The 23,165-nt window shown below is 48.3% G+C and overlaps 1 protein-coding gene across 2 annotated transcripts in view; it reads left to right on the top strand.

The window, feature by feature from the left end:
* RPTOR (regulatory associated protein of MTOR complex 1) overlaps nucleotides 1–23,165 on the top strand; it is a 102,308-nt gene that overhangs the window by 10,925 nt on the left and 68,218 nt on the right. For both annotated transcript variants that reach the window (XM_063176017.1, XM_063176018.1), the window contains exons 2-6: nucleotides 201–303; nucleotides 2,281–2,363; nucleotides 16,366–16,524; nucleotides 19,433–19,579; nucleotides 21,714–21,889. In XM_063176017.1, the coding sequence (XP_063032087.1) occupies nucleotides 201–303; nucleotides 2,281–2,363; nucleotides 16,366–16,524; nucleotides 19,433–19,579; nucleotides 21,714–21,889 (668 nt within the window). The remainder of the gene's footprint in view (nucleotides 1–200; nucleotides 304–2,280; nucleotides 2,364–16,365; nucleotides 16,525–19,432; nucleotides 19,580–21,713; nucleotides 21,890–23,165) is intronic.

The following is a 23,165-nucleotide window of genomic DNA, read 5'->3' as shown; positions in this document are numbered from 1 at the left end:
AAAAATAGTAACATGGAGACTAAGTACTGTTCTAATAAAAAAATGAAAAATTTCACCAGTCAGGCCTTGCTTTAAATAGTCCATGTGCAGGAGCAGGTGGGAGAGGTTGGCTGAAGCCCTGCAGAAGTTGTGGGAGGGTGAAGTTTGGAGCCCAGGGCTGCTGTTCTGCTCTAAGGCTGTGTGTGCTCTTATCTTTGCAGATGAAGACTGTCAGTGTTGCCTTAGTTTTGTGCCTCAACGTGGGCGTGGACCCCCCAGACGTGGTGAAAACAACTCCCTGTGCCCGCCTGGAGTGCTGGATTGGTGAGTGCCCAGAGCCCCGGGCTCCCCTGCTCCCCCAGACACAGAATCCAGCCCAAAACCGTGCACTGCCAGGCCTTGAAACTGGGCTGAGCAGAGGGAAATGTGCCATGTGATTTTCCTCTGGGTTAATGAAGAGTCCAGCTCCACCTGCTGCCGTGGGTCATCTCTCCTGCTGTGCTCTGAAATGAGATGCCATGGAGAAAAACAGCTGTTAATGAGCTGCTTTGCTTGCTTGTAATTGTTTTAGATTTATAAAGACCTGAAGGAAATCTCTGAGCAGAGACCTTCAGAGTGCTGGGATCTGCAGAGCTTTCAGTGCCCCTTCCCTGCCTCAGCCAGCAGAGCAGTGAGCTCTGTGAAACACCTTGAGGTAGCTGCTCTGGGCCTGTTTTAATTGGAATCATTCAGGAGACCTGGAATTGTTCCCAAGGATGTTTTGCCAGCAGTTCAACACCTGGGTTTGCTGCTTTCATGCAGCATTGCACTCAATTCCTGGGGTTTTTTGTGAAGAAAATAAAAGTTCCCTTGGTTTTGGAGAAAAAAGTCTAATTATCAAGATGAGACAATTCTGAAGCAATATTAGAAGGAAATATCTTGTGTACAGAAGCTTTCTCAGGCTTGGGTTTTCTGTAGGAGTTGGGAATGCTCAGCCTCCAGCACATCCAGGGCTCTGACAGCCCCAGGGGCAAAGTGATCACTGCACAAACAGAACCTCTTTACAAACTTCCAGCAGGTTTTCTAACCTTTCTTACCTGCCTTGTGAATCACAGCACCTCAGGTTTTTAACCTGAAATGCTGCTGGAAGCCCTGAGCAGGCACAAGCAGGTGCCTGAGAGCAGAGCACAGCCCTGATGTCTCGTTGATACATGAGCAGAGGAGCATTGCAGAGGCATTTAAATAAAGTCATTAGTGCCTATCATTAGCAAAGAGAATTTTGAACGCAGTTTTGTAATTAAATTTTCAGTTTGTTTATGCACACAAGTGCTCCTTCCACTTGCAGCCAACTTGAAATCTCTGAAAAAGGTAATTGGGGAAATATCTGATGTTTTTGTGCCATCGGTCTGAGGAGCACGGGGATGCAGAGGTGTCTGTGCCACATGTGCAGGGAACTCTCTGGGTGCAGAAATGTCTGTGCCACATGTGCAGGGGCTGGGGAGCTCTCTGGGGTGCAGTTGCTGCTGTTCACACCTGAGCTGGGGTCACCCCTGGTGACAAATGGCCTCTGAGCAGAGCCACGGGCAGCTCCTGCTGCTCCTTCCACGTGCAGCTTTTATTCAGTAAAGAAAAATAACTCAAAATCCTGCCTTCATCCTGCTCTATTGCGTTTTGTTTCTAACAAAAGTATGTTTGCAAAAACTGGGAAAAAAACCCTTCACTGATCTGGTTTAGTGCTTTTAAAATAATTGGTATTAAATGGGAAAATATTAGCTTGTAGGGTTTTTTTTAAAAAAGAAAACTTGTTAATTGTTTAATTACATGTCCATGGTGTTTGAATAAAGCACATGGCCTGGAATTGTATTGCTATGTATGGATTGTGGTAATTATCTAGCAATAAAATTAACTTCTTAAATATTACAAATGGCACACAATCTCTGCAAAGGAAGCAAAGGAAGTAAATGAAGCAGGATTTTGCATTCATCAACAGAAAATGTTTGTCATCAAATATTTAACCAATTTGAGCTCTTGTCATTATTTACAATAGAAACCTTATTTCATTATTAAAAGAAACAAATGCAGTGCCTCTCCTGTCTTTCAAAACAAAATTGTGTTCAGCACCTCAGTGAGAGAAATCTTCCACATCTGACAGTCTGTAATGGAGCTGGATTTTTGTTGGACTGAGGAATTTGGGGACAGTTTTTGGGAGTAAATTCCAGGAGGAACAAGGTGTTAGTGAGTTTGATGATGAAAGGAACCTGCATGGAAACATCCCTGAGTGCTGCACTGGGCTGAAGCTGCTGCTGTGTGTTCTGTTCCCAGATCCTCTGTCCATGGGGCCTCAGAAAGCTCTGGAGACCATCGGGGCCAACCTGCAGAAGCAATACGAGAACTGGCAGCCCAGGGTGAGTGTGGGCTGCTCCTGGGGCTGCCCTGCCTGGGGCCTCTCCTCCACCCAGCCTGGGGGTTTGTTTCCAAGGGTTTCCAAGGGTATTCGTGTCTTGGAGCTTTTATGGCAGGTATTCGTGTGCAGCTAAGACAAGAGAATTTCCTTTTTGTGTTTTTCCTCGTGGCACGTTGACAATTTTCAAATCCCAACGGCCCGAGAATTTAGCAGAAAATTCAGAAAGCGCCTGGAATCAAAGAGGAGGAAAAGCATGTTGGAGCAGAGGTGAAAACAAGCCGTGTGTTCTGTGTTCTGGCTGGGGAGGAGGCCAGCTCAGGAGCAGCAGGCTCCCTGCGTGGGCCTGGTGGAGGCAATCCCAGAGCTGGGCTGGTTCCTGGTTCCTGCAGGAAGGCACAGCCCTGACACATTGCAAAGCCAAACACGTCCTGCTTTATTGCACTCCACAGGGCTCTGGAGCTTTCTGCAGTAATAAAGAGAAGTTGGTGTGCCATCTGCAATAAAACAATAGCAGCATTATTGAATTTCCTAGAGCTTTCATATAAATACTAATACATCCACTTTGGTCTGTTTCTTGGGGGCTTGGAATGGTTGAGGAGTGGATGGAAGGAAGACAGTTTGGGGGAAACCAGGCAGTCTGGAGAAAAGAGCAAATCATAACAATCTTCTGAAACAGCTGCCATTCCCAGCTGGAGCTGCTGCCATCAGCTCCTTGTTGGGAATGCACAAGGGGTGCTGATTGCTGGCATGGATGGTGGCAGTGGTGACCACTGTGTGACCAGTCCTGTGGCACTGCTGCCAGCCAGTCCTTCTGTTCAAACATCCCCCTTTTGCTCAGTGCAAACAGCTTTTCTGTAAGAAATCTGCACAAGGGGTAAAACATGAAAATTCCTTGTTTCTGGAAGCTCCCAGGCTGCACAGCTGATGGATAGTTCCTTCCAGGTCTTATTGAGCCCCTTTCTAAATAATTTATCAGCTTGCCATTGCTTGAAGTATTTGTTCTGATTAAATTTAAGACTTTGCTTTATTGTTGTGTAGCTACATAAATTTGTGTGCTGCGGGAGTAGAAACCACTTCAGCTGTTGTTTCCTCTGCAAAATCCTGCAGTTAAGCAATATTCACTCATTTCATGCAGTTCTCAAATGAAGATTGTACTGGGGGAGAGGGTAGGAGATGACAGAGCCGTGGGCTCGATCTGTCTTGATAAAGGCTTCCCTGAACAAGCACAGAGTTCTTGCAATTCAGTGCAGATTTAATTGAGGTGCTGGTGAAAAAGTGGAAGGAAAACCGAGACAGCTCTACACTAACACCCCCTTGGGCTTGGGGCTTAAGCTCTACTGGGCCGGGAAGGGTTAAAGCTGAGGGTAATCTGGAAAGAGGCTCAATTACAGGGATCAAAGGGGCTGCTTAAGCAGCTGAGGATGGAAGGAGAGAAGGGAGTGAAAGTGAAGAGCACAGGGCCGGTAATGCCTGGGAGAGGGGAAACCTTCCCTGGGACCTGCAGGCACTGGGGAGGGAAGGGCTGCAGGAGCTGGGGCTGCGGCTGGCAGCACCAGGAGACGAGACAGAATTGCCCAGAATAAAATAAATGGAGTTTCTGTGGGATGCTGCTCACATGCTCTGTGCTTGAAGTATTCAGGTAAGGAATTGATCATGTTGGAATGGGGTTTATCTGGTGCTGACCCCATTCAGTAGCCCTGTGGGAGGTGTAGCTCTGTATTTAAAATATTTAAATAAGGAATTGATCATGTTGGAGTGGGATTTCTCAGCTGCTGACCCCCTTCAGTGCCCCTGCAGAACCCTGCCTGTGTGAGGTGTACCCTGTATTTAAAATATTTAGGTAAGGAATTGATCATTTTGAAATGGGATTTATCTGGTGCTGGCCCCATTCAGTGTCCCTGCAGAACCCCTGTGTTAGGCAGGGGTATTTAAAGTATTTAGGTAATCATGTTGAAATTGGATTTCTCAGTTGCTGACCCTCTGCAGAGCCCTGCCTGTGTGAGGTGCAGCTCTGTAGCAGGGGCCCGGCCAGGGCCCAGCTTTGCTGTGCTGGCAGGGACCAGCAAATATTTCCCTGTTGTTGGGGTGTAAATTCAGATTTCTTGGCAGCACTGCACCTTGTGCCACTGCAAAGCAGGGACTTGCTTTATCTCAAGAGTCAAGAGCCTTTGCAAGCAGGGCTGTGAGCTGCCAGTGCTGCTGCAGCGGGATGGTTTATGGCATGCAGGAGCTGGTGGGGATTTTTATGAGCAGGAATTACTGCTCTGCAAGCCCAGTCTGGCTGGGGAGCACCAAGGGGTTCTGCTGGCTGGGGCACTGAGTTCCTGCACCCTCCAGGCTGTGTGTGAAGCCCCTGTGTGCCCTGATCCCTGAGCCAGGCATGGATTTGCTGCCTGGCTCTGCTCCCCTGTTCCCCTGCTGCCCATCTCCTGCCCAGCCAGCCCAGGGCCCTGTGCCTCCATCCCTGTGGGTGTGCATGCAGCCAAAGGCTGGGCTTGGATGAGGCACAGTTTACATAATTCAGGACCTGCTATGAAGTAGTCTGGACCATATGCTTATTAAATTTGCATGAAATTATAGATTTTTTTCCCTCTTCGTTGGGTCTGGCTTTTGGCCAGGTTCTCCCTTTAACTCCAAACTGACCAGAGCACTCAAAGGAGTTTTTCCTCCTTCACTCCATCATTTTGCTGCTTCTGTTGGGATTTCAGTGGTGCACAGATCCCAGTGGCACTCCTGCACCAGGTGCTTTTCGCCTTTAATCTCTGTTGAGCTCTCCCAGTGCTGCCAGCCAGGCCCAAATCTGCAGTTCCTAACATTCCTAGGAGAGGTGAGGATGCAGACACAGCTCCTGCATGGCTCCAGCTGAGCTGCTGCACTGGGATCTTCTGTACAGAGACCTTCCAGCTGCAGGGCACCTCTCCTGTGCAATGAGGGATTTTGCATCCTCTGAGAAGCAGCTGAATGGACTGTGAGGGGTCTGTAGCTCTGTAGGATTGCCCCCAAAGCAGTGATATGCCATCAGCACTCCCTCTGCACCAACCCACACCAGTGAGGCCAAGGGACTGAGCCTCCACATCCCCCTCACACCCGCTTGCCTGCATAAAACAAAGTCAATTACAGTATTGATTTTTTAATTCGAGTGCTATGGTTCTGCCTCCCTTTTTCTTCTCTCAATTTCCTCCTTTTTCTCTAAGAGAGTCGTTGGGGCTGTGTTAATTCTCTCCTGGAAGGAGCTGATTTCATTAGAGCTGAATGGATTATACCTGAATGGGCATCCCTGGGGTGAGGGAGATCTCTGAGCCATGAAGGGGGATGGAAATCCTGCATGGGGAAGGGACTGGGGAAATCTAGAAGACAAGATTAAATAAACTTTTAGGAAGCCTTTGGGAAGGGTGGTTGAAAGCAAGAGCTGGTGTTTGGGAATGCCTGCAGCTGGAACGTGGCTCCTTGGGCAGCTTGTGAGGAAAGGGCTTTCCCATTGCTGTCTGATCCAGTCTCACCCGTTGTGTGCTGCCTCCTGTCTGCACCAGGGAGTGATGGTCTCTGAAGGCACATCTCCCACAATATGGATAAATTATCTCTTTTGTGGCAGGCCTTCAAGGAAACAGTGATTTTCTGATCAAACAGGCTGCTTCTCCCTCTCTTCTAGTCTGCTTCCCAACAGTTTTCATTTCAAAGGAAGTACAGCTGAGATACTTGAAGTGGATCATTGAAAGGCTCTACCTTTTAGTGCATGTTGTCTGTTGTTGATGCTGTTGTTCCCCTCATTAGAGATCTCTGGGCTTTGATTCGGTGTCTGAGGTTTCATTCCTTCATTGCTTTTTTCTGCCTAATTAATTGGGAAGTTGCTGCTGCACATCAAAGGGGGAGCATTTCCTAAAGAGTAACTACTTAAGCATGAAAACTAATTGAACACATGACCTAATTATTGGTCTCTCAGTGAGTCATACTTTTCCTTTATTTCTGTGGAGTTTTTCTTTTAAAACAACAGCAAATACTAATTGCTCATGCAGAAGAAATACTGTAGATTTCCAAAGGGGAGCATGGAAAAACTGGTGCTTGGTCTCCAGTAGGAGATATCTGCAGATGTAGGAACATGCAAGAAGAAAATGAATAGGAAGGAAAAAACCAAAAAGACAGTGTGACCTTGTTTAACAAACCCAGGTTTTCCTTAGAGGACTATATTTGTTGGTTTTTATTTCCCAACAGCCTCTTGAATTTGGCAGCTATATCAGGCTCTGCAAAATTCTGCTGTATCAATCCTTTGCTGTCTTGTTAAAGATCAACTGTCTTCAGCATAAACCAGCAGGGCTTTTATTCAGGGAAAAAAAAATAGTCTGCCACAGAAGTGGAGTCAACAAGTCTAATTGTCTAATTGTGAAACCCAATTATTGCTGTCCTTCTGTCTGAAAACCTGTCGTGGTCAGAGTGTCACTGCCTCACTGAAAACCCCTCTGGAAGCACTGGGCCAGGGAAGCACAGATTTCAGGTTCCAAGGGATGAACCCACTCTTTAATGCCTTGGGAATATGGGGAAAATGAGGAGGAATGAGTCCTCACCTGGGGCTCCTCCTGCCTGCTCTGGGAGCAGCTGTACCTGGCAGGGCCCCTGGAGCAGGGATAAGTGAGGATTTGGGAATTGGCTGTGCCAGGGAGGAGCTCCCTGCTGCAGCTCTGGCTACAGCTCATGTTTGAATGCTTTTGATAGTGAGAAAAAAACCCCCAAACTGATAAATCTTTAACACACCACTGAAAGTGGAAACTGTGAATTTGCAGCAGTGGTGTACTTAATACTGATTTTTCAGAGATTCTCCTGGAAAAATGAGTCACAAAAAGGAAAGAAGTAGTTGGAGGCAGGGAGTGCTGTGGGGAGTGTGTCCCGAAGCTGCAGAGAGCAGGCAGTGGCACTGGGCTGTTCTGGGAGCTGAGCTGGCCGTGCACTGCAGCCACTCTGCAGCCAAGTCAGCAAACTTGCAAAGTCACTTGAGTGGGGAAGTCTGAAATCCTGTGGGTCTCTGCACCTGCTGCAGGCTGGAGCTCTGTGGGCAGCATGTGCTGGAAGGAGGAGATCACCCAGCATCTGAACTCCTCTCAAGGCCCTTGCCTTCCCCTCCACACTTCTGGCAATAACTTCATTTCCCACGTTTCGTCCTTCAGGTCTGTTTTGGTTTGTGCTCTGCTATCAGAATGGGGCCAGAATTGCCAGGGAGGAAGGTTTGTGCTTTTGAGGGTGCTTTCTGTGGCCATTGATGTCAGCTTGTCAGAGATGGGAAGAAAGAGCTGACAGGAAAAGGCTCTTGGAGAGCAAAGCAGCTCTGCCTGGCAAAGCTGATTAACGTGTTTCTGTAATTACCACCCAGCTCTGGGTGACCTATTTAAAAGCACCTTGGCTTTGTGCTGGGGGGAGTGCAGAATGCCAGGGATGGGGGCCAGGGAGGAGCCCCCTGCAGATCCCCTGGCAGCACCCTGGGGCTCTGTGCCCAGTAAATGCACCTGGATCCCCTGGGCAGGATGCAGGGCTGGACACTGGCACAGGCGCTGGGAGCTCCCTGCTAACAAACACCACCAGTTCTGTGCAAAACTCAGAGATAAAGAGGAAATTATTCACATTTTTATTTATATTGCTGCTCCTCTCTAAGGCAGAATGAGGAAATCCTGAGTGCTTTGGTTTGAACTCCTTTCCTGTGGAGATTAACAAGGCATAAGCCTTGGAATGATTGGCTTGCCTTCTCCTGACTCATTAAGGTGTTTTTAATCAGAAAATTGCTTCATTAAGCAATTACTTTGCAATCAGAGGAGCACTGAAATTACTAAACAATTATTTAGGATTGAGAAGATGAAGTTCTTGCCCTGCAGGGCTCCAGCCTTGCAGCTCCTCCCTGGAACACAATGCAGTCAGGCCAGGGTGTAAGGACAGCCAGTGTGAGAATTTACCGGTTTGTACTGGTCCAGAACCAAACTGGTTACCAGTTTGTACTGCTGCAGCCTGAACTGGGCTCCCAGTAAGGTCCAGGTTTCTGTTTAACAACCAGGAAGGTGCAGAGCCTTTAAAGAGTTCATAAAACTGAGGTTCTAGAGAAGGAATGGAGCTGACACTGCTGCTTAGGAGTTAGGTTGTTTGACTAAGCAGGTTTGAAAGATGTGGCCTGGGGTGTTCCTAAAATCCAGTTAGGGCACCCTGTGATGTGACCCATCGAGCTGTCACCAGGCTGAGGGTGCAGATCTGCCATATGAGAAGCAAATTTGAGTTCTTTTACCATCCCCTCTGTTTAAAAGCAAGCAATTATTTACACAGCCCTCTCAGAATAGTTTTTGAGCAGAGAGGGAAGGATTTGTACCAAACACAGGAAGGCTGGTGGGTGGAATTTCTGTGAACTTTGGCACAAACCTGCAGTGTGAAGCAGCTTGTAACTGCTGAGGAACACACCTGTCTTGTGGATGTATTGTAGCAGCAAGTCAAGGTTGGTTGTCCTGATTTTTGTCTTCCCTGTCAACATCAGTTCTCATGAACAAACTGCTCCGAGGCGTTTTTTTTGGAAGTGTTATTGGATCCTGAGCTGCACAGTGAGGATTAGGTACTTTGGAATTCATTTCACATTGGACTTGAAAGCAAGGTCAGAGACTGCAGAGGGAAGGTAAAGTCCCCACTGCTGGCTGCAGGCACAGGAGGGGACGTGCCAGGCTCAGAGCTGGCTCCTGCCACCTTCCTGTGCTGGCACCAGCAGCTCCAGAGGGAGTCAGCACAGGGGAGATGGAGAGGGGCTTGAAATGCACCCAGATATCTGCAGAGGATTGCCTCAGACTGGCAGGAGTCTCCCTTTGCCTTAGTTTAGTATTTAATTAAAGCATCTCAAAGTTATAGTTTGTTCTCACCGTAATGAATATTTTTCAAGTTAGCAATGACTAATAATTTTATCAGTAATGTTTTCTCCTGGCCTGTGTTAACCAGGTTAAGCTGCTGCCTGTAACGTCAATTTGGGATTTCCAGCACACTCCCTTGTACTTAAATATGCAGTTTTTATTATCTTGGCCTAATCCTCATGAATTTGCATCAGGGTAATTTTATGTGCCCACAGCCTAAAATTAAAACACCTTGAAGGAGGTGGTGTTTTTTTTTTGTTTTTTTTTTTTTTTTAATATAAAATTAAGAAGCTTGGAGTCAGTGGATATGGTTCAGAATAATTTGCATTTGCATGATGTGTCCAACCCAGGAGTTATTGTGGCCATATCAGCGTGGGCTTGAGGTGATTGGGTTTGTGATTGATGGGCAGCAGGGATGAGCTGCAGTCACTTCTTACAGGGCTGAGTTATCTCTGAGCTTATCACACAACAGGCTCGGGGTGTGTCTGCCCCATGGGCTCTGCAGGCTGCCCTGGGATCCTGCTGGGTCCTGGGCTGGGATCCTGCCCTGGCACTGCTGGGATGCTGCCCTGGTACTGTTGGGTCCTGCCCTGGTACTGTTGGGATCCTGCCCTGGCACTGCTGGGTCCTGCCCTGAGATCCTGGGCTGGAATTCTGCCCTGGCACTGTTGGGTCCTGCCCTGGGATCCTGGGCTGGGATCCTGCTCTGGCACTGCTGGGATGCTGCCCTGAGATCCTGGGCTGGGATCCTGCCCTGGTACTGTTGGGATCCTGCCCTGGCACTGCTGGGTCCTGCCCTGGGATCCTGCCCTAGGTCCCACCCTGGGATGTTTATTGTGGAACTGCAAACCCAAAAGTGTTCGTGAGCAGCTGTAAATTCATCTGTCCTCTGCTGTGTCTCCAAAGCCAGTGTAAATGCAGGATCCCAAGCCTTGCTTTGATGCAGAAGAGCTGTGCTTCAGTCAGTACTGAAGTGAGATCAGGGGGAGGTGCAGGGCTGCGTTGTTAATCACCGTTCTGGATGAACCAAAGAACAGAGTATTTTTGTTTGGGAGTGGAGCCTGTAGTTTTTCACTAGAGCAGCTTCCCCCTCAGCAGGCCTGGCAGCAGGCCAGCCTGGCAGCACATGGAGACAAAGCCTGGAGTAATGGAGTGGGAAGGGAAATGGGTGAGTGCAGATCCTCCTGCACAGCCCTGCTGAGCCCTGTCCGTAGCAGGCACTGCTGCTGCCAGGCATGGCTGGGCTGTGCTGCATGAGTCAGCTTACAAACACATCTTGGAGCTTCCCAGAGCCTTCCCTCCACGGACAAAATTAGGGATTCTCCCCCACCTGCCTGTTTTATCAGCAAGGCTTTATATATGGACTTTCCTCCAAATCTGTGTTGAGATCTTGTTAAATATCCTCTGGGAATCCAAATGGGTTTATATCAAAAAGATGCTTCCTCTCATCTCTGTGCTCTTTGATTTCTTCAGGAGACTCTACAAGATAAGAGTTTGATTTGGAAAGTCTGGCTTCTCATTAGGGATGCTGAATGGGCTCTTCCCCAAAGTGTTTGTTCATGGCTCTGTTTATTTATTATTATTCCACCAACGTGCCCAGCTCAGAGCTCAGCCTGGATTTCCTCTGGATTCCTTTGGACACTGATGTCATTCTTCCTGCTTTCCCCTTTCCTGGTACCCAGGTGCTTTCAGAGGGATTTTACCATCTCCAGGAGATGCTCAGTAATTCAATAATTGAGATAACTCAGTTTATACTTTTTGGTTCCTGGAGATGGGATGGGGGTGTTGGATCTGGGGGGTCTCACTGTGTCACCCGCAGTGTTTGGGGATGGCTGCACCAGCTCTGGGCTTCTCAGCTTGCTGAAATTGTCTGGTCTATCTTGAATTTTCCTTTTTTTCTTTTTTTGTCGTGTTCCTGTTCGCTGCTTAGATGCTCCAATGTGTCCAGGAGATTTCAAAAGTAAAATATAATGGTGCTGCTCTGCTCTGTTCACCACATGTTCATCCTGGCTGTGAATTTCTGACATATATGTGCCTGTTTTATGTGTCTGAGCCCCACTTTGTTCCAGACACTCTCAGGAACACGTTGCATCAAACTGGCAGCTGCCTCATGGAAAGTGGAGTATGAATTAATTCAATTTTATGCTCTTCACTTAAAAGAAAACTTAATCCAGGATTTTTAGTGTTCATCTTTAACAGGTCTTCAAGCATCTCTGTCTGGGGTGTTTTATCCTTTGTCTTAGAGTGAGATATTTGCCTTAGTGTGGCTGAATTCCCAGGGAAGAGCAGGGATGCTGATCCAGGATGGAGCCCTGAGCAGCAGGGATGGGTTTGTAACTCAGCCAGGAGAGCTGTGTGCAACCTGCCCACCTTGCCCTGGAAGCTGCTGGTGCCATTCCTCTTGGGTTTCAGTCTCTTACTTCTTTGGGAGGCTTCCTATAGTGGAGTTTTTCCAAGTTGGGCATTGTTCCAAAACCCCTCTCTTGGAATAATTAGCTTGCTTTGATTCCTTTTAATTAAATCATGTGGAGTAGGCTGGCTGTGTGCATGGCAGAGTCACAGGTTTAATGTTCTCTCTGCTTTTGGAAACTGGGCTGCAGATCTGCTCCAAGAGGCAGCTGCACCCTGGGCTGCTCCTGGGGATCTGGATTAGGAGGAAGCACTGCTGAGGATGAGGGAAAGCTGCATCTCAGAGTGTGGGATCCACCTTGGGGAGGCTTTGCTGGCAGCCCAGTGTGCAGGTGATGGTTCTGCACTGGGATGACTGGGTAGGACTGGTTCCTCCAGGAAATCCCACCCAGCAGGAAAGGAAACCTTCCATCCCAGGGTTGTCCATGTCCTGCAGGTGTGGAATCATGGAATTGCCTTGGAGGGGACCCTACAGACCCCCCAGAGCAGCAGTTCAGGAGGAGCATTGGAACCTCAAACCCTGCAGCTGAACTGCCTCTGCTTTATTTCTTTCACTCACCACATGCAGTGCCTTGTGTGTGCCACTTGCATTTGGGATTCTTTGTCACCCAGAAGCTGTTTAAAAAAAACTCCATCTCCAGCCAAATAAAGCTTTTATATCTCATTATGGATTCTGGGTAGGAGCATCCTTCTTCTGCAAGGAGGTGTAAAAGGCAGTTCCAGTATAAAATACTGAATGTTGGAGTAGTTGCTTCTGTGGATAAATTTGGAACACATTCAGTAAGGTATCTTGGGGATAAAAGGGGAGTGACTTCAGGATTTGTTCTGCTGAATGAGAAGAGGATGGATGATGTTAGAGCTTGTGAAGAGCAGAGGCTCTGGATGCCAGCAGAGACATTTGTCATGCATTTTTCATACGCTTTGTGTCTGCTGGGCCAGGGTTGGGGTTTTGGCGTGGGATCACACACAGGCTGTGGTCTGAGTCCTTCTGCAACAAAGACTGAGCTCTTGGGCTGCAGAATGAAAGGGGAAACTTGAATTTTATAGCTTTGATGAGAAAATAGGTTTATCCTGATGTTTTCTTAAGGGGAAAGTGTCCATCTCCCTGCTGACAGAGCTGTGGGGCTCCAGCAGTGCCTGCTGGGCTGGGCAGTGCCAGAGGTGATGGAACCTGGCCTGGCTGCCAGAACTTTCCACTGCCACTGAGACTTGAGCAACATCAGCAGCTTCAGTCCCCTGTTGTGTCACCTCTGGCACTCTGCATCCGTTCCTCCTCAGGGCCCTGATCCTGAGCTGTCCCTGGCCTCAGCAGCTGGCAGGGTGAGCAGAGCTGGGCTGGACAGGTGCTGAGGAGCCACTTCTGGTGGCTCAGGTGACAGCCAAGCCCTTTGGCACAGCCACGGGGCTGCTGCAGCCCTGGCTCTCAGGAAAGGGGGCTCTGCCTGGGGCTCCTCCTCGGTGTCTTGTCCATTGAAAATTAAAGGCAAACCTGTCACTGGGTGAAGTGTCCAAAGCAGAGCCAGTAATTTAAGCTCAAAATGCAGAGGGCTGTGGGAATTTCAGCAGCCAGTGCATCCTGACATTCCAGTGGAGCTGATGGATCCACTGAAGGGGATTTTCCCCTCTGTGTTGGAGAGGTCACTGCTGTGCCCTGCTAGGCAGTAACACCTGGCAGGTTTGTTTTCCCTTTGAAAGAGGTAAATCCCTTGTGAAACAAACAGGCAGTAATTTGGGAGGTCATTCTGTGGGGATGTCAGGGCATGATTGACACCATGCTTCAGAGTGTCACCATCTCCCTTCCCATTTCAGCATTACACATGGGAAATGTCCACAGGAAAACCACTTGGGAGTTTTGGCACCCAAAGCAGGAAAAGAAACCCCCAGACTGGTTTCTTTTCCTGCTTTGGGTGCCAGAACTCCTTTCTGTTGAAACTCCTCCCATTTCCTGCAAATCAGTACAGTGTTTTATCAGTCCTGAAGTTCCAACACTGAGAGGTGAAATGTTTTAAAAACTGGCATTCTAACTGTCTCAAGTTAACAGGGACAAGGCTGGATAAACCAGAATGTTTCACAGAAATGTGACAATACACAAGCAGAACTTTTGACTTTGCTGTGTGAGCAGAATAATGAGAATCTCCTGATCAGGCCACCAGGTTATTGCCTTGGACACGAGCTCTCCAGTGGGGCAGGAGGTGATGAGGAGCTCACAGTCCCACAGAGGAGCAGCTGCCATCCCCACCAGGGTGCTCTGGACAGCTCTGCTGCTCCAGGTGAGGGTGAGGAGGGCAGTGTCCTGTCTGTAATGGCACCAGGGAGCTCCTTGCCAAGCTGCAGCAAATACCTGTCAGCAGCACCTGAGGGTGGCACGAGGGCAGCCTGCTGTTCAGGGCGTTGGATCACGAAAAGAGGGGAGAACAGCCCCAAGTCTGGGCTGTGGCACCTGCAGGAGCTGCTGGGGTGAAGCCCCACAGAGCTTTGGGCTCTGTTACCTTTTGCCCTCATTAGTGCTGGAAAGCTCCTGCTGGGAGCTGGAGGGGAAGGAATCAGCACCTTGACACGGAAGGAAGAGGAATAATGATGGGGGAAAGAAAAAGCCAAAAAAGGCAGCACCTGGGCTGGTGTGTTACTCACATACCTGGTTCTTGTCGTGGCTAAAACTCCCACCTGAGTCCTGAGCTGGCACCAGGGCTCAGACTGTGCTTATTCACAGCTCCCTCCCTCCTTTCCATTCCCTCCTCCTCGTGTTTCTCCAGGCCCAAACGATCTGTTTGCAGTGTGGAAATTGAGATCTACAGACTTTAGTTTTGGAGTCTGAATCCACCTCCATTAACTGCGAGCTGTGTTTAATATTGATGCTCCAGGGACGTGAGGAGGGATGGAATGAGCCTGTTCTCCTGAGGGGAAAAAGCTGAAATTCCCCAGCACTGTGCTTTGGGTGCCTGCTGAAGCTGCCAGCAGCCAGGCTGGGATTTAAGGGGCACATTTTTGCAAATCAGTGTCTCCATCACTGCTCTGAGTGCAGAGAGGAGGAGGTGGGAAGATTAATGCAGCCTCTGGGCTTTCCTGAGTGCTGAGGTTCCCAGAAAGGATGAGGGTGTCACATCACTGCTTCTTGCTTCATATTTTTCCTCCTTTTGCTTGCTTTTCTTGGGTGTTGCCATCATTAAATGCTGCCATTCATTGTTCCCTCTCCCCTGCTGCCTGGAGACTCTGACTGTTAATTGAGCAGCGCTGTATCTGCTCTTCAGGCTTCTCAGATAAACAATTCAAGTCCTTCATCCTCTTTTCCTGTGACATTTTAACATTTTCTCATCTTTGGCTGTTGCAGAGAAAAACCTAAAAAGCCCAGATTTCTGCAGTTTTGGTTTATAAACAGGCTCCCAATGGCAGCTCTTGGAGAGGTGTGTTTGTCCTGCTCTTAAACTTGGGTCTTTATTTCACTACATCAGATTGAAGGTTTTTATTGTGGTTCTGGGGTTTCAGTCTCTGCAGAGACTGAAAGAAGACAGAAAGAACCAGGTTTTTGTCTTTCAAAGGACAGTTGAAAGACTTTCTGTTATTATTTGGCCTTACTTCAAAAAAATGCTCTTTTGAGCGTGACAAACCAGCTCCTACCTGGGTGTCTTGAACTGAGCCAAGCTAAGAGGGGTTTGAAGCATTGGGGTTTTTGCCAGTTTGATTTTCCCTCCATCCTCCAAAGTGCCCTGAGTTCAGTGCTCACAGGAGCAGTAGCAGGGTGTCCACAGGCACAGCTGGGGGAATACAGCAGTTTTTCCCAAGGCAAAGGGCAGTTTCCAAGGGCTCTCCATCACTTTTCTCCCTTCTTACCTGGCTGTGTGAAATGTCAAATTCCTGGGCCTTTTGTGTCCTTTTGTCTCAAGAATGGTGCCAACCTATACAATTTTCTCTCTCCAAGAGGGAATTTGTTCAGTTGGAGGTGTAGAGAGGGTCTGAATTGGAGGATTAGGTCAGGGGTTACTTGTGAGAGTGGCTAATGCAGATTTCCCCTTCCTACAGCTTTCTGAATGTTAATAATTGAAAAGTGAGTGGGCTGGGTGGGACTGGGAGCTGTGCTGAGCTCCCTCCAGCCCGTGCTGTTGGTGTGTGTGGGTCCCACAGCAGCAGACACACTTTGTTTATCCAGCCCCACTGTGAAAGTTCTGTGTTTGCTTTCCCAAAGCAGCCAGTTCCTATCCACACTGCTTTGGGAAAGGAAACACACAACATTGGCAGTGTGGGGTACCTGCAGCAGAGGCTGGACAGAGTTAAAGAATAAAGCAGGGATTTATTGAAATGCCTCAAAGGATCCACCTTGGGCAGCACAAGAGCCCAGCCAAGGCTACACCCAAGATGGATGACGGGTCGGAAGTTTTCACATTTTTATAAGTTTTGCTCCATTTCCATATTGGGGTGCATTGTCCCATTACAGCTCCAGGTTTTGCAGTCCTGTCCTCTCAGTTTGCTCTCCTCAATTCTCTGTTGTTTGCACTTTTTGGGGCATTTTGGGCCTTTTTGTTGTTTACACTTTTTGTACCGAAGCTGCAGTGGTGTCCTTGGTTCTGGGGCTGGAAAAGGATTGGTTTGAGTGACTGAGCTGTGAGGAGAACTGCTGACACTTCATGTGAAATTCAGAGTTATTTACCAATGCAGTGCAGGCTGTGGGAATACAACAGCTCAAAGCTGAGGCCCCGTTGGCAGGGGCTGTGAGCAGTGACCGTGTCCCTGCTGTCCCAGGCCAGGTACAAGCAGAGCCTGGACCCCACGGTGGACGAGGTGAAGAAGCTGTGCACGTCGCTGCGGCGCAACGCCAAGGAGGAGCGCGTGCTGTTCCACTACAACGGGCACGGCGTGCCCCGGCCCACCGTCAACGGCGAGATCTGGGTCTTCAACAAGGTGGGTGTGCCAGCCCTGCGGCCTGCACGGGGACATCGGGGTCTTCAACAAGGTGGGTGTGCCAGCCCTGCGGCCTGCACGGGGACATCTGGGTCTTCAACAAGGTGGGTGTGCCAGCCCTGCGGCCTGCACGGGGACATCTGGGGCTTCAACAAGGTGGGTGTGCCAGCCCTGCGGCCTGCACAGGGACATCTGGGTCTTCAACAAGGTGGGTGTGCCAGCCCTGCGGCCTGCACAGGGACATGTGGGGCTTCAACAAGGTGGATGTGCCAGCCCTGCGGCCTGCACGGGGACATCTGGGTCTTCAACAAGGTGGGTGTGCCAGCCCTGCGGCCTGCACGGGGACATCGGGGTCTTCAACAAGGTGGGTGTGCCAGCCCTGCAGACTGCACAGGGCACAGCTGCCTGGGACTCCTGCACCCGCACTGCTGTGGCATGGGGGGAGCCTAAAGTCTGCCCAGTGCCACCTCCCAGTGTCCCAGGGTGTCCAAGCCACAATGCCCAACCTGCACCTGGGCACTGCCAGGGATCCAGGGGCAGCCACAGCAGATCTGGGTACCTGTGCCAGGGCCTGCCCACCCTCACTTGTACAATAACCAGACAGGACTCAGCTTCTTCATGAAGGAAAAGCCCATTCTGTATTTACGTTGTTTATATTTATAAGTTATTTGGGAGTGTTCGTTAAGATGGAGCAACACGTGGAACAATGGTTCCATCTGTAAATAAGATGATTCCTTTCTTATTTCCAGAAAGAGGAGCTGTGGGCACTTCACTCTGTTGAAGGCAGCTCCCTTGGTTTTCATTTTAATGGATCATTTGGAAAGTTGCACAGAAGCTAAAGCTGTAATGAATTTATAGGAAATTTGAGAAGGTACCCTGTTAAACTTCATTGGTGAGCAGTACAGTGAGACTCAGTTTATTGGTTGGTAAGGGCTATTGTACATGTCTATAAAATTTTCTCTTTCTAGATGTGTTTACATATTTTCTTCACAGATTCTTATGGGGCAGATTTCTTGGTTTTGCAGGTGTTGTTGTATCAGTAAGGACTAATGTTCTAGTTTAGTTGCTGTCTCCTGTGCAAATCTCAACATGGCTTCAAAAGGAGAAAAATCAACCTGCCCCTACTTCAGACATGTTTATTCTGACATTTTGAGGAGCTTCTCTGCACATTTTCAATATCTCTGATTGTTCACTAAACAACTGGGGATAGAATCTGTTCATCAGCAGTTTTCAGCTGAGCTGTGGTTTTGGGAAGGGGCACAGAGGGATGGTGGAGCCGTGCTGGAGCAGGGACTTCTCCTCTAGGGAACAAACTCTGTGTCCAGCCCAGGGTGGCAGCAGCACCAAAGCATCACCCTTCCACTCTGCTTTAACACCCCTTCTTGCTTCAAATGGCCTCATTTACATATCATTAGCAAATTGGATGGTTTATGTGACCCCCACAGTGGAGTTGGAACATAAAATTCTTCTGCTTGGAAATACCACAGTATTAATCAGAGCTATAATCTGATCATAGCTGGAGCAAGATGCCTTGGAAATGTAAAGGTAAAACAATGCCTGCCCATAAAATGTCCTTGATGGGATGTGTCAGAGCAGGTTTTTATGTGGAACTTCCTGGGCTTGGCGTGTGCTGCACGTGAGGGGTGACCTTAAGAAAGGCTGTGCTGAGGACAGATAGTTCATTCCTCATCCCACCCCACAGTGATTTGCAGAGCTCCAGCTCCCTAAAACTTCTGCTTTTATCAACAAATTTCCCTATTCATGTTAATGAACCAACCCAAACTGTTATATATGGGCAAAGCTGGGATTTGGAAATGCCTTTCCCCTCCCTGCCTTGCATAACACATGGTTTATGGTACCTCCTGTCTTTACCGACGCTGATACGTGCCCTTGAAAATTTGATTTTTGTAAAAAGTTTACCGGTTTTATTACAGCTATTTTAAGTCTCTTGAATTTAAATGAGAGTTATGATCCCATCCATCATCCTGCTGATGTTAATAGGAACATCACAGCTTTTCCTGAGGATTTTGGGCTGAGCTCAGGCTTGGAGGAACACCAGGTTACTCTCTGCCTGCAGCTGAAAAGGATCCTGCTGGCAGCCACTGGCTGTTTGGTGCTAACTCTTTGCAGGCAGGAATCTGTGGTTTATATTTTCAGCTCACTTGGTCCAGGATTGGCTCCTCAGAACTGGTTTTAAGTGGCTGATTTTTATCCTCTTGCCTCCAGTTATTTGGGGGCGTTCATTAAGATGGAAGACAAGGAACAAGATCCTCCTTATTTCCAGAAAGGGAACTGTGGGCACCTCACTCTGTTGAAGGCAGCTTTGTTGGTTTTAATTTTAATGGATAATTTGGAAAGTTGCACAGAAGCTAAAGCTGTAATAAAATTATGAAGCATCTCGTTAGGCTCAGGCGGGGTAGTGCTGATGGGCTGCAGGGGCTTAATTAGCCATCCTGATTTATTGATGGGGTTTTCAGTTTAAGATGTTTGATGTTAAATTAAAGACAGCTGGTTTGCATCCTTTATCAGTGTTGCAGAAATTTGGGATAAAATTGGACTATTAAATGCTGTTTGGAGTTGTTAGCACATATCAGAGCTCTAAATATCTGATACTGAAAACTCTTGGCAAAGTTTTGGGCTTTTTTTTTTTCTTTTTTTGTAAGAGTTGGTTGTTTCAAATAATGCCACAATTAAAGCTGCTTGTTGCTTGTGTTGACTTGGGCTCACATCCTCACTATTGGCAGATCCTGACTGAGGTTTGTATTCATCAATAATTCCAATCTAGGATTTATTTAGGACTTTCAGAGTTGGGTTTTGTGGGCCCAGTGTTGGGTTTTGTGGACCCAGTGCAGGCCCTGCTCCTTCCCTGGTGACTGCAGTGGTGCTTTCCTCTCCTCTCCCCCTGCAGAACTACACCCAGTACATCCCCCTGTCCATCTACGACCTGCAGACCTGGATGGGGAGCCCTTCCATCTTCGTCTACGACTGCTCCAACGCCGGCCTCATTGTCAAGTCCTTCAAGCAGTTTGCACTACAGAGAGAGCAGGAGCTGGAGGTGAGAGCTCAGCCTGCTGCCCTTCACTGAGCACAAATGGAGTTCAAGCTTGCTTTGCTGTGTACACTGAAAAATGTGTTTAAAACCCTGTTGGAAGGCAAATTAATTTGCAAATAGCTTTGCCACTCTGATCTTTCTGGTTCAGTTTGCTATCCCATTAAACTTGGAATGATTTTTAATACAAGCACTAATTAAATGTTAATGTTAATAGAATCAATTTGGGCCCTAATGGTCTTTTCTGCTGAGATGAATGCCGAGGTGAACAAGACATAATTTTTTTGGTTGCAAAACTCTGGGATCTGGGGCTGTATTTTGATGCAGTTGTGGTTTTGTGCTGTTGAAGTGAATGCAAAAATGTGGAAGAACAAAAACTTGATCCACACTGGGATTGTCCTGGTGGTTCCAGTTCTGCAGAGTGTGGAATGTGTTCCCAATGAAAAGCTGTCTTTGGTTGCAAATGGAATTAGTAATAAATTTATTGAAGCAAATCTGAAATGCAAAGTGAAAGGGAAGAAGTTGGAATGTTCTGTGCAGCCTCCCCCCTGCTGCCTGAAGCTCCCATTTGTAAAGATTCACTTCTCACACTTCTAGGACACTGGATTAGAAACCCCAAAGCTTCAAGGAAGGAATATTAATTAATCAGGCAACTGAGTGTCACAAATAACCTCCAAACAGATGTTAGGTGTCCCTGCCTGTCAGCCCTTTCCTTTGGAATTCCAGATTTTGGAGATGCTTTAGTGGGGGCTTTTTGGCAGGTGGAAATTCCAATGTACTGAAGAACACAGCCTGATAGTCTGGGATATACAGATAATTTAATTATTCCTTCTCTCCATAAAATAATTCCATATTTTGTAACAATGGGAAGCTTCCCGTGGTCTGTGGCTTGGGAAGAACGTGGAGCTGCCAGACAGGATCAATAGAATTGGAGCAGGAGTCAGAGAAGGGGGTCTGAATGTCCTTCCCCAGGTTTCCCCATCAGCCTGGGGCTCCACTGGGATATTTTGGGGCCTTTCTCCTTTGTGGATACAAAGCTCTCTCCAGCACTGTGGGGTTGGTTTCTCATTCTGTTCCCCAGCAGGCTGAGCAGGTCTGACTTCACCCTCCCTTTCCCTGCTGTCTTCACCAAATTCCTTTTGCCCTTGGCCGGTGCTGAGCTCCAGAGGACTTGGAGGCTGCTGAGGGGGCAGCGGCCCCAGGGACCCCTCTGAGAGGCAGATCCAGGGCTCAGGTGGAGTTTGTGCAGGGAAACCTCTGCAAATCCAGCCAGGGTAGGAGGATGAGCACGAGTGACAAAGCCTTTGTTCCAACAAACATTCCATTCCATCTTCCCTGGGATTTATCATGCTGTGAGGCTCCGTGGGGCAGCTGCTTTAGTGCTGCAGCACAGGTTAACACTGCCAGTTAATCTGGTGATGTAAATACTTCCAGGGTTATGTGTCTGCTTTTCATTCTGTCCTTAGCTTTCATTAACTCCTGGTGCCTGGCTGAGGCTGCTGCTCGTGGGGAACAGGGAGCAGAGCCCTGCTCACAGCAGCACGAGAGCGTGCAGGGGAATTCATTTGGAAAATTATAAATTATCCAATTGTTCAGATTCATGAAGAGTGAAGCAAAGCTGCAACTCATGCTCCAGAGGGGCTGCCAGAGTGATCAGGATAATTGTTCCCCATTTCCCTGCAAGCAGATCAGAGGAGTTTGCTCTTCCTTTAATCTGCCAGAGGGATTCTCACCTCCTGATTCCATGTCTTGCCCTAATGAAAGAAATGCAAAATGTTGGAAAGAAACTTTGGTGGCTGAAATTCACTTTGTTTACCTGGTTCACAAAGGTGCTGGGAAGATTATTGATGTTTTCTCACCCTGAATTATTAGTCTCAACAATAATTATTAGTCTCAATAATAATTATTAGTCTCAAAGATCTTAGTCAAAATCTTAAACAGGAGAATCCCTGTGCTTTTGGAGAATGGGAATGTTGGTCTGTAGGGCATTTTTATAGACTGAGGTTTGATCTATGGGGTATTTCTGGACTGACTTTGGACTTTGAATGCTGTTAATGGGATATGAGTTAAAGCTGTGCTGGTGCAGCCACACTGGCATCCCTCCCTGACTCTCCCTGGGGAATTGCCTTGTTCTCCACAGGTGGCTGCCATCAACCCCAACCACCCCCTTGCCCAGATGCCTCTGCCCCCCTCCATGAAGAACTGCATCCAGCTGGCAGCCTGTGAGGCCAACGAGCTGCTGCCCATGATCCCAGACCTGCCTGCAGACCTGTTCACCTCCTGCCTCACCACCCCCATCAAGATTGCTCTGCGCTGGTGAGTGGGGACCCCCCGAGCCCCCTGTCCCCTGCCTGGGCTTGGGGAACACAAAATCTGCTCCTAAAAGCTCCCCCTGCCCCTGCCTGGGGTACAAAAGCTGCTCCTGACCCAGAGCAACCCTGCAATATTGAACAGCAGGGTTTGAACAGGGCACTGGGGACAGAGGCTTATTAATGAGAGCTAGAAAGGTGAAAATATTGTTATCTTCTACTTATTGTGTTTTAGTTTCCAGCTCAATATCTAGGTTTGCTCAGATTAAGGGGGTTACTGATCTGGGAATTAAATATCTGCTTCCTCAGAGAGCAGGGATGGTACACAGTGCAATACAGCTCTCTGCAAAGTGTCCTTTGCACAAATCACATTCCAAATATTGCAGTTGCTGTAAATAATGCAGTAGCTCTAAACAGTGCTGGAGTGAGAGGAAGGGAGTGATAAACCAGGGAAAGATGTTCTGGAATGACAGCCCAAGTTAATTAGGCAGGAAGGTAGAAAAGGCTGCTCCAGAGGGCAGGAGCTTTCCGAGAGCAGAGCTCACCCAGCACCAGGGACCTGAGCTCAGAGGCTCCATTCCCAGAGGCTCCATTCCCAAAGGCCCTTCCAGCTGCTCCTCTCAAGTTTGTGCCTGGTCCAGACTGGAAAAACATCAGGGCATTTGCTGGATGAGGTTTGAACAGGCAGAAGCCCACAGACACTGCAGGTGGTGGTGAGGAACTGTCACCACAGCTCCAAGAGTTACTCACTGCCCTTTGGGGATATTTGTAATTAATCACAATTCTGTTTCCCAGCAGCAGCAAACCGAGCGAGTTCCTGTGGCCAGGCTCAGGTTTGGGTGTGTGAAGTGCTGTAGGAGAGGTTTTCTGGTGGGTTTTGTTTGTTAGATATGCTGAGAAAGGTTTTTTTGGGATGCTGTGATCTGCTCAGGAATTTCCTGTTCCTCATCTCCATGGGAACGTGGCTGAGGGGCTGAGCAAGGCAGGTTCTGCACAGGCCACACCTGCATGGGAGACCCTCTGAGCTGTTTGACAGGAAAGGTGTTTGTAAAACTGCTCAGGGAAGGGTTTAAACACCTCAGCCTCAGCTGGAAGGTGCCAAGGGAGCTCCTGGGTAGTGAGGAATTTCCTCCCATTTCCAATGCAGTGGTAGTGTGGTGTTCACTGCACTCTCAGGAATTTTGTTCTCTGATGAAGGTTATGCTCCTTTGTGCTCCCAGGTGATTGGCATTGTTGCAGGTGTGGTTTTATCCATGCAATCCTGTAAATAATAAGTGCTGCTG

This window comes from Melospiza melodia, chromosome 24, assembly GCF_035770615.1.
Source record: "Melospiza melodia melodia isolate bMelMel2 chromosome 24, bMelMel2.pri, whole genome shotgun sequence".
Lineage (NCBI taxonomy): Eukaryota > Metazoa > Chordata > Aves > Passeriformes > Passerellidae > Melospiza > Melospiza melodia.
The sequence above is the reverse complement of the archived record's forward strand: the minus strand, read 5'-3'. Positions and strand labels throughout refer to the sequence as shown.